General features: G+C 45.8%; 1 protein-coding gene across 1 annotated transcript in view; it reads right to left on the reverse strand.

Annotated features, from left to right (window-relative positions):
* snd1 (staphylococcal nuclease and tudor domain containing 1) overlaps positions 1 to 16,797 on the reverse strand; it is a 1,037,556-nt gene that overhangs the window by 57,401 nt on the left and 963,358 nt on the right. Inside the window, exon 20 of the mRNA XM_086010590.1 lies at positions 5,327 to 5,396. Within this exon, the coding sequence (XP_085866716.1) occupies positions 5,327 to 5,396 (70 nt within the window). The remainder of the gene's footprint in view (positions 1 to 5,326; positions 5,397 to 16,797) is intronic.

Here is a 16,797-nt window from a genome sequence, read left to right on the forward strand (position 1 = left end):
GAGGTAGGTTTTAAGGAGCGACTTAAAGGAGGTGTGCTAGGTAGAGAGGCGGAAAATGTTTAAGGAGGGAATTCTAGAGCTTAGGGCTGAGGCAGCTGAAGGCACGGCCGCCAATGGTGGAGCCATTAAATTCGGGGATGCGCAATAGGCCAGAATTGGAGGAGCGCAGAGATCTGAGGGTTGTAGGGCTGGAGGAGGTTACAGAGATAGGGAGGGGTGAGGCCATGGAGGGATTTGAACACAAGGCAGGTGGACACAATCTGGCATGGCATAGCTTCTCTAACACATGCATACTTGGACTCTGCACTTTGGATACCTCTGATCCTTTCAGTGGGGTCTGAATTTTTTAAATCAAGGCATTGCCGGACCATGAGCCAATGTAGGTCGGTGAGCACAGGTGGTGATGGATAAACGGGACTTGGTGCGAGTTAGGATATGGGCTGCAGAGTTTTGGATAGCTCAAGTTTACGGAGTGTGGTAGGTGGAAGGTCCAGGAGAGCATTGGAATACTTTCAAAAATGACTTGTATCTGAATTTTAAATATTAAACCATTTTTAAGATGACAATTAATAAATTGTAATGTGCTGATCACAAAGCAGGAAAAGAAATGCAAAAAGATTAGAGACTTATTAAAGACAGTTTAAGAGCAGTGCTTTTAAGATCGAATCATACATATTTCCAGATGGCCAAAGCATTTTGTCCCGCCTCCCCTCCCTCCAATCTTCTTTCCCCTCTCCGAAGGGACTGCATTTTACTGGGTTATGACTCCACAGGCATCAGCCTCTCAGAATGTCAGTTATTGTTCATGTACGTGCCAGGTCTGCAAGCTATTCAACTGTGTAGAGCAACACGGCCAAGTCTTACTCTGTGCATACCCAGAGCACACTTGCAGCGGGGTTCACTGAGCAGTAATGAGGAGCAGGAAACCAGGCTTCATTCTTCCACTCTCAGAAGCAGAAAGGCCAACTGTAGCAGCCAACTTAGATCAGTTAACACGGTACTGGTAGGGATAGAACCTAGGACCTTCTGATCTGTATGACTTAGCATAAAAGGAGCATGTCCAATGGATTTAGATTCCAGTCAGACCCCACTGAAAGGATCAGAGGTATCCAAAGTGCAGAGTCAGAGTATGGATATGTTAGAGAAGCTATGCCACGCTAGATTGTGTTCGGATTCCATTTTGTATTGAGGACTCCATTTTGTGGTTAAAAGCCAGTTTCTGAGGAAACGCACGTTTAAGAGATCGAGAGGAAGATTGAGGCTTGGTCACCCTCCTACTGAGCTCAGCAACTGTAAAGCGATCACTCCCGCAGCCTTCACATCACCGCATGTGTTGTCTGAAAGTATCATTTACCCTAGTAAATCCATCAACTCTCATTCCTAGCACAAGAGACAACGGCTCCAAATTTGTCGCTCTAGCATATCTAACAGGAAGACTATTGGTGGATGTATGCTAGGCCGCGAGACTGGGTAGTAAATACTGTAACCTAGAGTGCCAGATACATCTATGGGCAGAACTTACCACACTCACCTTCCTCCACTTTCACACCTCAAACCCAACATTGGGACTCCTGAAAATCAGGCACGAGTCCCAAAGCTGCCAGTTCTTTATACACCGTGTGTGAACGAGATGTGAAGTTACCATGTATTTAAGCAAAACAGTACTTTAAAAAAGATATAATAATAAAAAAACAAGTCCCTCCCTGCCGCCCCCCCCCCCCCCAAACAGTCTGTCAGTGTGAAGAAAGCGATGCTCAGTATTGTTGCTAATTATAATTTAATTCCTTCTCCATTGCAGGCTCTGATCCTCTCGGCTTCACAGCAGGTGAGATACAAATTGATGGAAGGTAGTGGCACTAGTTGGAACCAGCATTTATTGCAAGGAACAGGAGGGGGTTAACGACTGTTCATAGCTGAGGGAGAAAGCAATCGACGCCCTTATATGCCCAATTCTAATACAAATCCCAGTGGCAATATAAATTTAAGGCACCTTCGACTTGTCACATACAAAAAAATGGGCTAGTACTTCAACAGCTCTTTATCCAGCCTCAAATTAACAGGATTAATTGGGGTGGGTGGGTGGGGTATGCTTAGAGAGAACCCTGTCTGGACATATTTCTACCCATGAACTTGTATGACCGACAGCTGCCCTTCCATTTGATGAAAATTCGGAGAGCTGTGTGCAGAGACCCGTGAGCCGAAGAGGATTTTTTTTGCTGTGATGTGGAAGCACTTCAGAGCTGTAGAGGAGATTTGACAGAGCGGTGGCAATCTGTGCATCAAGAAACTGATGCAAAACTCTCAACAGCTGCCACTGAGCAACCTGAAGACATATCACTAACTGTTAGCCTTAAGAAAGCCTTTTTTTGTGGTCACGGGACTGCTAACTGAATGGAGCTGGGGATATATGCCAACACTCCTTGAAGGCACGCAGTCTTTGTCTCGCAAAGCAGATGGCGGCGGGATCCAAGTGCCAGGACAACCCTGTCACCCGAATCTGGTGCCAGCTGCAGAAACAATGGTGTGCCAGCTAGAAAGTCTTGTCGGAGTGGGTGGGAGCAGAAAGAAAGAAAGAAAAAGCTTGCATTTAGATTGCTCCTTTCATGACCTCAGGACATCCCAAAGTTTTTTTTTGAAGTGCAGTCATTGCTGTAATGCAGAAAACACGGCAGCCAATTTGCACACAGCAAAAAATCTTACCTGATGGTCCCAGAAGTTTGGACACTTGCGCTCCTGGGCCTCTACGCATAGGCCTTGTGGTTCGCAAGCGCCACTGGGATTAAGTAGGCCGGCCCAACCAATCAAAGAAGGGGGATCCCCATTCATACTTATGGAGGCTCCGTTTATACGGAACCTCCATAAGCATGAATGGAGATGACATTAAAAATAGATTTAACATAAGAAATAAATTTAAAAAAATTACATATTTAAAATTAATTAAAATATATTATAATTAAATATTTAAAACAAAAATGTATTTTTTTGAAAAACAAATTTACATATTTTATATGGTCCAAAAATAAACTTACCTTATTGCACATGTTTTAATGTTTATATGAATGAAAACATTTTATTTTTGTGTTCTTTATAACTCTTACCCTGGTACCAGACGTAAGAATTTCACAGGCATTCGCTGGGTAGAAGTTGGGCAAATAGCGCAACTCTCCGCCCGCGGAGGCCCTTCTCCTGGGGATGCGCGCGATCTGTCAAGACTTGACAGATCGCAAGTTTCGGGTTTGAGTGCATGCGCTTCACATGCTTAAATCCGGAACTTGCGCGGTTCCTACGGGCGTGTGCGTAGCTCATACAGCCCAATGTGATGATGACCAGATAATCTGTTTTTAGATGTTGGTTAAGGGATAACTATTGGTCAGAACACCGGGGAGAACTCCCTTGCTCTTCTTTGAAATAGAGCCATGGGATCATTTACGTCCACACGAGGGGGCAGACAGGGCCTCGGTTTAACCTCTAACTGAAAAGACAGTGAGCACTCCTTCAGTACTGCACTGGAGTGTCAGTCTAGATTCTGTGCTCATTACCTGGCGTGGCGTCCTTGCTTCCCAGATGGAGGAGACTTGGAGATGGTTGGGACATGAAGAGTTGAGAGCAATCCTCAATTGCTGAGCTTATTGCTACAGATTTTTTTTTTTTTTTTTTTTTTTTAAAAAGGTTATTTTGTTTTGCATTTATTAGACAAAGAATGCTAGTGCCATAAACTGAACATTGCTGCAGTTTTGTGATCCAGCGTTGGTCCAGTTTCTGCTGAGATAAATAGAGTACAGCTCCCTCAACTCTGTTCAAAGTCCTGCTGTAGGCCAGCTGAATAGGGTTGGGCTGAGGACACTTCCTTGAGAAGCCCCTGCAATAATGTCTTGGGGCTGTGATGACAATCCTCTGACTAACATGACCATCTTCCTTTATGTCAGGTTTAACTCCAGTCACTGGAAGAACTTAGTTTTGCAACTGCATCGTTGATGCCATATTTGTTCAAATGCTGTCTGTCTGATTGTCACCTCTCCTCTACGTTTACTGCCCCCGTGATCCCCGCCCTCTAATCCCGCTTCACCTAAAGACTATACATGGTCTGAACTCACCATGTGCAATGCCATGGGAGATGGACCAGTATAACATAATAACACGTTAGGGTTGTTCCTTCCCCCCCACACCGCACCCCCCCCCCCCCAAGTTGAAAGACAGACACATGACAGGGTCATGGCTCCAGTTATGATGCTGGCATTACTGCTGATCAAAGTTAATTGAAAACCTTGGTAACTAATGACTCCACGCCATGAGAGACAGAAGTCGAGGGAAAAAGTGGTTTCCATTAAACTGAAGATCTTTATGTCCCATTGTTTTTAGAAATTTCTAGTCAGCCTTCTCAAAACAAGATTGTTTGGTCCAAAATCAGACAGGCGGGGGGCCCTTGTTCCTTTATAAAACAATTAAAAGAGCAGGGGAGGAGGAGGGGCTTGCTGACTCTCTGCTCAAATCATTAGGGGAGCGATTTGTCGTGGGAAGACATCAATACATGCAGCGCAACATGAACCGTATTCCCCAGTATCACAGCACTGCCTAAAATTCCAGGGAGCGGTGGAAATGTCAGGTTTCTGAGCAGATAATACACTTGTTCCAGTAATTACTTAAGCAATTTGGAAAAGGAATGAGCTAAAATATTTGCTATTCCCCGAGATGGTTGCCTCTTATCTGCAGGGACGGGATATGTTGAACTCAGTGAAGCACACTAACTGGAAATGAATGTTCGATCACTCTTCTGCAAAAGCAGCAAGCTGCAATGTGTTCCCTTCTTTTTGGAGTGGGATGATTAACACAACACTGTGTATGACTGGGTTGAGGCTACATTCGATCGATAAGAACATTTTTTTAAAATAAGCGTTCCTGTTGGAAGGGGAATCACAACCGAAAAAGGAACAAATGTTTAATTCAAATTCAGAGGAAAAAATTTATGCAATCGTGGTCTGTGGCAGAAATAACATGGGCATTAAACGTGAGGCGCATTAGTTGCAAATAACCCCATTTCATCACAAGAGGGGAACCGATACCTGTAACAGGATCGAGGGGTTGTCTACTTCAATTTTTCCCTCCTCCTTTTCTCTTGCGATGTAACTAATATTCTTGAAAGATATTTTCATCCCTGCACTGACCATTTCATACTCTTAGAGGTCATTAAGATTATGGAAGGGTTTATTAGGGTAGACGTAGAGAAGATGTTTCCACTTCTGGGGGAGATCAGAAGTAGGGGCCATAAATATAAGATAGTGACCAGGAGGGTGCTGGGTGAAGGAGCTGATAGACTTCAGGTACTTACGTTGCCATAATCAATGTAGAAGACGTGGACTTTGGAAGGCGACTCAATCTTTTCCACTCGGGCTCTGTACCTGTTTTGAAAACATAACAGTGGGATTGGTGAGACAATGGGTTGGTCTGGGACCAGCTTACAGCGAGGCCTGCTGCTGAAATCTGGCCTTTACATTTAGTCCTTGCTGCCACGCAATTAACATAAGTAGAGGAGGCACAATAGTACGATAGCAAAATACTGCAGATGCTGGACATCCGAAATAACAGAAAATGCTGGAAAAACTCAGCAGGCCAGGCAACATCCGTGGAGAGAAATTAGAGTCAACGTTTTGGGTCAAAACCCTTTATCAAGACTAAAGAGGCACAGGGAATGAAATAGATTAAGAGGCCGGGCTGGGAGTGACTGCTGCTTAAATATTGCTGTCTGGCTTTGATTAAGCTGCTTTTACATTGCAGCTCCTGTTTTGCATTAACCAGGCCTTCCAGCACCACTCTCCAATTTACAATTTCGCCATTCTCAACGAGTTACATTTCTACAGTGCTCATGCGCAGTGAGATGTCTGAGACTTTCAAGTTCTGTCTGTCTGTCTGACTGCAAGGTGATGAAGGAGGGAACTTCAAAGGGCTGGGGCATAGTGGCTAGAGTAGTGGTCGTCGATGGGGAAGCGAGGAGTAAGCTGCCATCAGAGGAGTGGATGGTGAGCGCAGGGACATATGACTGGAAGAGATCAGTGGGGTACTAGGGCAGGGGTGGGAGTCATGATCAGGATGTGGGCTGCAGTGTTCTGAGCGAGTTAGAGTGTGGAAGAGGCAAGAAGAGCATTGGAGACATCAAGCCTGGAGGCAGTAAAGGCAAAGGTTAGTATTTTGTTAAAAGAGGAAGAGGGGTAGAATCGGAGACATCTGATGTTTGGGAGGGGATTGGATGTGAGGGAGGAATCTGGGCTTGGTGGGGGTGGGTGGGTGAGGTCGAGCAGAAGCGAAGCCATCAAACCTGATCACAGCTCGCAAGATCCATGCTACTGCTGCAGTAAGGTAAAGCCAGGCAGTTTATATTCCTAACTGTAGTTGACAGCAGGAGAACCAGGCATTTGCTGTCGGTTGCAAGGAAATTTAGTGCAACAGTAAACACAATGAAGGACGTGCATTCAACTCTGTCAGTGCTGGCTGTTTTTCTGCGTGCTGTTTTTCCCTGCCTCATTTCCTTTCTTATTCCCCACTCTCGTTAAAGGTGCAGAGGCATGGTACTGGAGCAGCGAGAAATGTGGTGCAGTACCATCACCATCAGATGCTGGCAGGGTTCCAGTGCCTCACCCTAGTGCTCACTCCTCACGCATGAGCCTCAACGATGAGCGTTGACAACCTATTTGACCATGACGGGCCTCAAAAGTTCTCACCCGACATCCACATACACTTGTGAGCAGGGGATCAGTGAATACTGATCTGGAGCGGAAACCTTGGCTGACTTGTTCTCTTCACTGCTGATGGTCACTTGAGGGCAACTATAGCACCTTAATGGCTGCTTCAGCTAATCTAGCACAGACCAGGACTGCAATCTGTGAGCTTACAGGTCTATCGGGCTCAGCACCACACCACAAAATGCTATTGGAAGAGCTGGATTTATACGTAAAGGTAATTTCATTAACTGCAATTCCATGGCTCTCAGGCAGAGCCATGCACTCCTGTTTCAGTGTAGCAGACACAGGCTCCCCTGCAGTTGCTGCAGAGCAATGAGCTGTGCTATTTGGAATGATACTCTGGCTTCGCCATTTCCTATTTCTAGCTTTCGGTCAGCCGTATAAAGCAGCAAGCAGTAAACTTCCCCACAGGTTGCCTGATATTTCTGCCCACTTTATGAAACTGTGATATTAAAAACGACCAGCTTTCAGGCACATTGGGTGGAAATTTCTCACTGATCCAGTACAGAACTCAGCGTTGTTTCTGAGCAGATATCTGTATGTACTCTGCTCTTAGCAGGGTCCATCCGCATTTCATTCCGAGTGAGTACTTGTCCCATATTACACCCCGAGGGGGTAAATATCCCAGATTACACCCCGAGGGGGTAAATATCCCAGATTACACCCCGAGGGGGTAAATATCCCAGATTACACCCCGAGGGGGTAAATATCCCAGATTACACCCCGAGGGGGTAAATATCCCAGATTACACCCCGAGGGGGTAAATATCCCAGATTACACCCCGAGGGGGTAAATATCCCAGATTACACCCCGAGGGGGTAAATATCCCAGATTACACCCCGAGGGGGTAAATATCCCAGATTACACCCCGAGGGGGTAAATATCCCAGATTACACCCCGAGGGGGTAAATATCCCAGATTACACCCAGAGAGGGTAAATATCCCAGATTACACCCAGAGAGGGTAAATATCCCAGATTACACCCCGAGAGGGTAAATATCCCAGATTACACCCAGAGAGGGTAAATATCCCAGATTACACCCCGAGGGGGTAAATATCCCAGATTACACCCCAGGGGGTAAATATCCCAGATTACACCCAGAGGGGGTAAATATCCCAGATTACACCCAGAGAGGGTAAATATCCCAGATTACACCCAGAGAGGGTAAATATCCCAGATTACACCCAGAGAGGGTAAATATCCCAGATTACACCCCGAGAGGGTAAATATCCCAGATTACACCCAGAGAGGGTAAATATCCCAGATTACACCCCGAGGGGGTAAATATCCCAGATTACACCCCGAGGGGGTAAATATCCCAGATTACACCCAGAGAGGGTAAATATCCCAGATTACACCCAGAGAGGGTAAATATCCCAGATTACACCCCGAGAGGGTAAATATCCCAGATTACATCCCGAGAGGGTAAATATCCCAGATTACACCCCGAGGGGGTAAATATCCCAGATTACACCCCGAGAGGGTAAATATCCCAGATTACACCCCGAGAGGGTAAATATCCCAGATTACACCCAGAGAGGGTAAATATCCCAGATTACACCCAGAGAGGGTAAATATCCCAGATTACACCCCGAGAGGGTAAATATCCCAGATTACACCGAGAGTAAATATCCCAGATTACACCCCGAGAGGGTAAATATCCCAGATTACACCCCGAGAGGGTAAATATCCCAGATTACACCCCGAGAGGGTAAATATCGCAGATTACACCCAGAGAGGGTAAATATCCCAGATTACACCCCGAAGAAGGTAAATATTCCAGATTACACTCAACAACAACTTATATTTATATAGCGCCTTTAACGCAATAAAACATCCAAGGCGCTTCGCAGGAGTGTTATCAAAAAAAAAATGACACCAAGCCATAGATGGAGATGTTCGGGCAGACAACCAAAAGCTTGGTTGACGAGATGGGTTTTAAGGTGAGTTTTAAAGGAGGACAGAGAAGTAGAGGCGGAGAGATTTAGGGAGGGAATTTCAGAGCTTGGGACCCAGGCAGCTGAAGGCACGGCTGCCAATGGTGGAACATTTAAAATCGGGGCTGTTCAAAAGGCCAGAATAGGTGGAGCGCAGAAATCTAGGGGGATTATAGGGCTGGAGGAGATTACAGAGGTTAGGAGGGGCGAGGTCATAGAGGGATTTGAAAACAAGGATGAGAATTTTAAAATCTAGGCATTGCTTAACTGGGAGCCAATGTAGGTCAGCAAGCACAGAGGAGATGGGTGAACAGGAATTGGTGTGAATTAGCGCACAAGCGGCAGAGTTTTGGATGACCTCAAGTTTATGGAGGGTAGAACTAGGGAGGACGGCTAGGAGTACATTGGAATAGTCAAGTCTAGAGGTGATAAAGGCATGGATGAAGGTTTCAGCAGCAGATAAGTTGAGCAAGGGTGGAGATGGGCGATATTACGAAGGTGGAAATGGGTAGTCTAAGTGATAGAACGAATATGAGGTAGGAAGCTCAATTCGTGATCAAATATGACACCAAGGTTGTGAACAGACTTGGTCAGCCTTAGACAGTTGCCGGGGAGAGAGATCGAATCAGTGGAAAGGGAATAGAGTTTGTGACGTGAACCAATGACAATAGCTTCGGTATTCCTGATATTTAATTGGAGGAAATTTCTACTCATCCTGTGCTGGATGTCGGACAAGCAGTCTGATAGTATTAAGATGGTGGACGGTTCAAGAGAGGTGGAGGAGAGGTAGATCTGGGTATCAGCGTATGTGTGAAAACTCACGTTGTGTTGCCGGATGATGTCACCGAGGGGCAGAAGTAGGAGGGGGCCAAGGATAGATCTTTGGGGGACACCAGAGGTGACAGTGCGGGATCGGGAAGAGAAGCCATTGCAAGTGATTCTATGGTTATGGTTGGAAAGATAGGAATTAAACCAGGTGAGTGTAGTCCCATTCAGCTTGATGACGGTGGAGAGGCGTTGGAGCAAAATGTTGTGGTCAACCGTGTCCAAGGCTGCAGACAGGTCCAGAAGGGATAGATTACCTTTGTCGCAGTCAGTTAGGATGTCATTTGTGACCTTGGTAAGAGCAGTTTCAGTACTGTGGCGGGGCGGGAACCTGATTGGAGGGATTCAAACAAGGAGTTCTGGGAAAGATAGGCATGGATTTGGGAGGCGACAACACGTTCAAGAACTTGAGAGGAAGGGAGTTTGGAGATGGAGCAATAGTTTGCAAGGACGCAGGGGTCGTGGGTTTGTTTCTTGAGGATAGGGGTAATGATGGCAGATTTGAAAGAAAGGGGGACAATACCGGAGGAGAGAGAACTGTTAACAATATCCGCTAACATGGGAGCCAGGAAGGAAAGTTGGGTTGTCAGCAATTTAGTAGGAATAGAGTCGAGAGAGCAGGAGGTTGGTCTCATTGACAAGATGAGCTTTGAAAGGGCAAAGGGGGAAAGATAGGAGAGAAATTAGAAAAATATGCAAATTTAGCATTAGGGCAGGGGGAAAACAGAGAGGAAGTAAGGTCCGGTGGGCTAGGGGGAGGGAGGGAATTGAAAGCAGAAGCAGTTGGACAGATGTTGTCGATCTTTTTAACAAAGAAGTCTGTGAGCTCCTCACATCTATTGTTGGAGGTGAGGGAAGAAGAGACAGGGGAGGGTGGTTTGAGAAGACGGTTAGTGGTGAAGAGAAGCCTGGTGTTATTTTTGCCGTCCTGGATGATCTTAGAATCGCAGGCGGTTTTAGTGATGGAGAGCAGGACCCGATAGTGCTTTATATGATCTAGCCAAATCTGGTGATGATTAGGCCATTGTCCGCCAAAGATATTCAAGTCTGCGTTCCTTGGACTTAAGGGAGCGGAGATGAGGGGTGTACCAGGAGGAACGAATAGGGTGACAGAGTGTAATGATTTTAGTGGGGACAAGGGCATCAAAGGTGGTGGAGAGGGTGTGATTTAGTAAGTCAGCAGCTGCAGAGATGTGATGGAGAATAGTTAAGCTAGATAGTTGGGAATTAGAAAGTGCAGTGGTAAGGAACTTGAGGGAAAGTTTTTTCCAGGGGCGGATACGAAAAGAAGTGGGTTTAGGAGAGGGAAGGAGAATATGGGTAGAGTGTGATATAAGGAAATGGTCGGGGATTGCCTTATGGTTACAGAGGGGTTAGTGAAGCCATGTGAGATGATAAGATCGAGGGGGTAGCTGTGTATATGGATGGGGGACTTGACATGAAGGGAGAAATTAAGGGAGGAAAGGAGGGCAGTGAACTCAGAGGAGAGGGAGCAAGACAAGTTGAGATGGAGGTTGAAATCACTGAGGATAAGCAGTCACTCGGTGCAGAGGGGAGGAAAGCAGAGAAGATATCTCACTGAGAAATTAGTTTGGTATTTGGGTGGGCTGTACAGAATAAGGATTTTAAGAGAGAGACGTGAGGGGTAGAACAAGAAGAGATGCTCAAAGGAGAAGTTGCTGGTGGAGTAGGGAGACAGACCAAGGTGCGATTTAGATAGAAGGCCACACCACCACCACCACAGCAGTTTGGGCATGGAATATTGTAAGAAATAGCTGTTAGATTGAAAGATGGGTTTTAATTCTTAGAACAGAGACTGACACCATGCAGCCAGGAACAGATAGCAGAAATATAAGCAAAGGTCGAATATCAAGCATCAAAAGACAAATAGAAGTGATAAGGGAATCGTAAAATGCAAAACACAGGGTGGTGGGATAATAGACAAAAATGGAGCCGAAAAGTCATAAAATGTCCTTAAAGAAACATAACAAAACATTCCTCAGAAAGATAAGAGGGAGGCCTCGTCAGTCATGCAGAAAAGGACGGTGAGGGATGCCTTCCCGCTTCACAATTGGACGATAGGATGGGGATCAAACGATTGACACCAGGTGATTACCATCCCACCGAAATAACTATAAACATAGACGGCCGAGAGGGGAAATCAGGCAGTCGGGGCGAAGGCTTCCCCAGGGTGGCTGACGGCCTCATACCGTGGTCAAGTTTAGCCTCTGAGGTGGCTGACAGCCTCACACCTCCAACAGCTTGAGAGATGACCCAACGGAAGTGGCCAATGCAGCAGACTGCAGGAATCCACCCAATCCGAGACCACCGTACTGCTTCCCCGTCCGTCCGGTCGTGGCATTCCGATTCGGGAATCGTAGATCGCTCCTACTGTCACGGGTTGTATGTCTATTATACTCGGCTTAAACCATATGTAATATCTGATTATGCTTTAAAACTGTAGCTCTTTAATAAAAGCCTTACAACTTCTAAAGCCCTGTTGGGTAATCTGTGTGTGAGCCTGTGATCCTAATCTTACAATATGGTGGAAAGTATAGCCAGGTGGGGAAGCTTCATTATGGGGAAAGGTTTCATCACCCCTCAACCATGTCTCCGTCAATGCCAAGATGTCAATTTGATCATCCACAATAAAGTCATGGATGACTATTCCATATTCCACTCCGAGAGGGTACCCATCCCATATTCCACTCCGAGAGGGTACCCATCCCATATTCCACTCCGAGAGGGTACCCATCCCATATTCCACTCCGAGAGGGTACCCACCCCATATTCCACTCCGAGAGGGTACCCATCCCATATTCCACTCCGAGAGGGTACCCATCCCATATTCCACTCCGAGAGGGTACCCATCCCATATTACACTTGGAGAAGGTACCTATCTAATGTTACACTCCGAGAGGGTATCTGCTGATCTACAGATTTTTTTAAATGTATTTGGAGTTTGCAGAGAATGCTGGGAAATGTTTCCTGAACAAACTGCTTTATCATCAAGTATGTCCTCAAAACAACACATGGCAGCTTGCATTTCACTCAACGCTCCATGTGGTTTACTGATAATAGGTCTAATAATAGGAATTTAAACATCCAAACGAGCTGTCTAATTTTCTCGCCTCCTCTCTTGAAGATGCTGACTCTTGCTGAGCTATGGTTCCTCAGGAAGTGCCAGCAATCAGTGCCGCGTCCAATTGCTATTCTTTAAGGGTGAGTCTAGGCAGCGAGAGTTGGCAAGACTTTTCAACTGCAGGGTAAAGGGTGTGTAGGGCAGCACAGGATAACCTGATCTGCTCTCACCCAACATCTATACATGACTTCTGCAAAAGTGTCTGGACAGTGATCGGAGAGAATCCGGGCTGATTTTTCCTCAGGAATACTGGGACTGAATGTAGTGTCACTCCAATCACAGCCCCTCCAGCCTGAGATGAACAAACTCAACATACGGAATCAAATCCGAGACCTTCCTTTCTAGATGGCTCAGAGCCACATAACTTGTGCATTTACCAACCGAGCTCGACATTATAAGGAAGAAGCTTCATCGCCAAAGAATTATTTTGCAGCGTTATCACTACAACAACAACCTGCATTTATATAGCACCTCTAACATAGTAAAATATCCCAAGGCGCTTCACATGAGCGTTCAGACAAAAGTTACATAAGGAGATAATAGGACAGGTGACAAAGCTTGGTCACAGGTAGATTTTAAGGAGCGTCTTAAAGGAGGGGAGTTTAGGGAGGGAATTCCAGAGCTTAGGGCCTAGGCAGCGAAGGCACGGTCAACAATGGTGGAGCGATTATAATCAGGGATGGGCAAGAGGCCAGAATTGGAGTCGTGCAGAGATTTGAGGCTTGTTGAGCTGGAGGGGTTTACAGAGATACGGGAGGGGCAAGGCCAGGGAATTTTAAAATGAAGGCATTGCCGGACTGGGAGAAAGTGTAGGTCAGTGAGCACAGGGGTGATGGTTAAACGGGACTTGGTGAGATTTAAGATTTGGGCAGCAGAGTTTTGGATCAGCTCAATTTTACGGAGGATGCAAGGTGGGAGGCCGGCCTGGAGAGCATTGGAATAGTCGAGTATGGCGGTAACAAAGACATGGGTGAGGGTTTTGTTTTGTAGGCATAAATGGCAGTCTAGTTGTGCACAAGGTCCCAAAACAACAATGAGATAAATACCCTGTTGTGTTTTGGTGGTGCTGATTAGGGATACATGTTAGCCAGGACACCAGCAAACCTCCCCAGCTCTTCTTTGAGCTGTACCATGGGATCTCTCCTTCGTCGTCGCTGGGTCAAAATCCTGGAACTCCCTACCTAACAGCACTGTGGGAGTACCTTCACCATACGGACTGCAGCGGTTCAAGGCGGCGGCGCACCACCACCTTCTCAAGGGCAATTAGGGATGGGCACTAAATGCTGGCCTTGCCAGCGACGCCCACATCCCATAAGTGAATTTAAAAAACTAAACGAGCAGACGGGGCCTTGCTTTAATATCGCATCTCACTCCTTCAGTACTGCACTGAAATGTCAGTCAATATTAGGTGTTCAAGTCCCTTGAGTGGAAACTTTTGATTCAGAGGAAGAGTGCTACCACTAAGCCAAGCCAGCTTTTATTTCCATTCTTATTCATTGAGTAGTGCCAATAAGCTGGTAGAACAGTGCCAAAACTAGATTTTCTGTAACCAATAATTACACAGAGTCCAAAAACTCCAGGAAAAGGCTCTTTGGTTTGTGGTTTCGCCAAATTAAAGAAAAATCAAAAGATCTGCTTCTCTGTTTAAATCCCAGCCTCCCTTGCATGTGCTTAAGATGTAAAATTGCACACAAAAAGATTGTGTTTTTCCTCTTTGCTTCAGGTGCTTGGTGGGGCTGGTCAGGTGGTTCCACAGCATCACCGGTCCTCCAGGACACTGGCAAAGTCGCCACTCATGTTAGTGTGCCTCCGACTGTTTGACCATGGGGAGCATCACATCCAAGTTTCATTCTGCATTCACTGAGCATCTACACATTTTCCAGCAGTGGGGGTAGGGGTGGTCACTGCTCAGTGGCCACAATTGGTTATACTGCCTGAATTTTCCTTTTAGCCTGGGGTGCAGAGACCAATGCCAGCATCTGGACTGTGCCCTGACTGATATCCCGCTAATTCAGCACAAACTGGGAATCAAACGTTGTGTTTACTACTTTTTTTAACAGATGAACCAGACTGTCCAACTGGTACAATAAATGCAGAATCAGTCAATACATTCAGGAAAGGAAATGGCCAGATTACCAGTTCAGTAGAGGGAAATGGGTTTGATCTCTACAGGTCCTAAGGGAAGGGTGAGAACCAGACACACTGAGCAACCTATTCGCGCTGTTTCCTCAGTGGTGATGTGTTGCAGGATTACGTTAGGCCCCCTGAGTAATCCAGCATCAATGAGAAGCACTGTAAGTCAACATTTATCAAAATCTAGTGTTGTTTTTGGAATCTGGCTGTAACTGAAAAGATGATTCTAACAATTGCTGTCAGTCAATAATTGATCCAAAACAAATATCAGTTCTCCATTCTTTACAAAAGGTTATTATCCAACATTTGATAAGATTTTCGGAGCTGGAACGGTACACACTTGGGAAGAGGAATCTGAAGTAGAGCCAAACACTTGAACTCGCACAACCTCCTGAGTTTAGCTTTGTTTGCAGTCAATCTCTTTTGTGTGTGTACTGTGGGTTAGCTAACCACACATCTATGCGCCTTTGTGGAGAAGAACTGGAAATGATGAAGGCTTTCGAACTAGTTAGTTTGAAATCTTGTGGAACTCCTACTACATTAAAACATTTCCAGCGCGACAGTCTGCCCAACATGACCAGCCATGCAAGGTGTGCTCCTAGTATCAGAACTATTCACTTTCAACTGCCTGTCCTCCTTGCCCTTTACACTGGTCCCTGCAGTCAGCTGCAACTGAATGGGAAATGGCCTACGTTGAGTGCATCCACAAGGAGGGATCAAAGCCAGATTCTGATCACTTCAGGAAAATATTCTTATTGGTAATTGTGCCAATGTTCAGGGATACTATAGTAAACGAGCACCTTTTGAAACATATCACAATAACCTGTTATTCAGCCATTAACTTGACTTGAGGAAGCCAGCCAAGCTTGCAATCCCTTCAGACCTATGATCTAGAAATGTGGCAATCTCCTGGGAATCCAATACAAAGTCATAGAAACTGCCTCAACATTGCCATAGCATTTGGTAATTTGCAGAAGCCTGGCTTTAATACAAAGCCAAATTAATTTCTTTGACACATCTGGTAAGCTGTTGAATTGAATATGTACCTTTCTCAGGGAGGGTATAAACACTGAATCATATAAATAATAAATGAACGTTGGTCTTAGAACACCGTTGCAGACACTTCTCAAGGAAGCATGAGCTCCTGGTTTAACCGAAAAGCTTGAGATGTTATCAAAAGTCACATACACGTTAGCCCTGGCTCAGTGGGCAGCACTCTCGCCTCGGAGTCAGAAAGTTGCGGGTTCAGCTTCCACTCCAGAGTTTAGGCTGATACCTCACTGCAATACTGAGGGAGTACTGCACTATCAGAGGTACCGCCTTTTGGATGGAACGTTAAACCGAGGACAACAGCCCTCTTAGGTGGACGTAAGAGATCCCATGGCAGTATTTTGAAGAGGAGCTGGGGACCTCTCCCCTCATTTATCTCTCAACCAACGTCACTAAAAGAGGTTATCTGGTCATTATCATGTTACTGTTTGTGGGAGCTTGCTGTGTGCAAATTGGCTGCCACATTTCCTACAATACAACAGTGACTACACTTCAAAAGCACTTAATTGGCTGTAAAGTGCTTTGGGACGTCCTGAGGTTTTGAAAGGCACTGTATAAATGCAAGTCTTTCTTTTATATTAAGAAAGTATATTAAGGGTTGGAGAGGGTAGATGCTGAGAGGATGTTTCCCCTCATGGGGGAATCTAGAACGAGGGGGCACAGTATCAGAATAAGGGGCAGCCCATTTAAGGCGGAGATGAGGAGGAATTTCTTCTCTCAGAGGGTCGTGAATCTTTGGCATTCTTTACCCCCCACCCCCCCGAGCTGTGGAAGCTGAGTTATTGAATATACTCAAGGTTGAGACAGACAGATTTTTGAGTAACAGGGGAGTCAAGGGTTATGGGGAGCAGGCAGGAAAGTGGAGTTGAAGCCAAAATCGGATCAGCCATGATCTCATTAAATGGCGGAGCAGGCTGGAAGAGCCAAATGGCCTGCTCCTGCTCCTATTGCTTATGTTATGAAACCTATGTGTAG

Source organism: Somniosus microcephalus, chromosome 17 (genome assembly GCF_052327205.1).
Source record: "Somniosus microcephalus isolate GS21.2 chromosome 17, FLI_Smic_1.0, whole genome shotgun sequence".
In the NCBI taxonomy this organism is placed as follows: domain Eukaryota; kingdom Metazoa; phylum Chordata; class Chondrichthyes; order Squaliformes; family Somniosidae; genus Somniosus; species Somniosus microcephalus.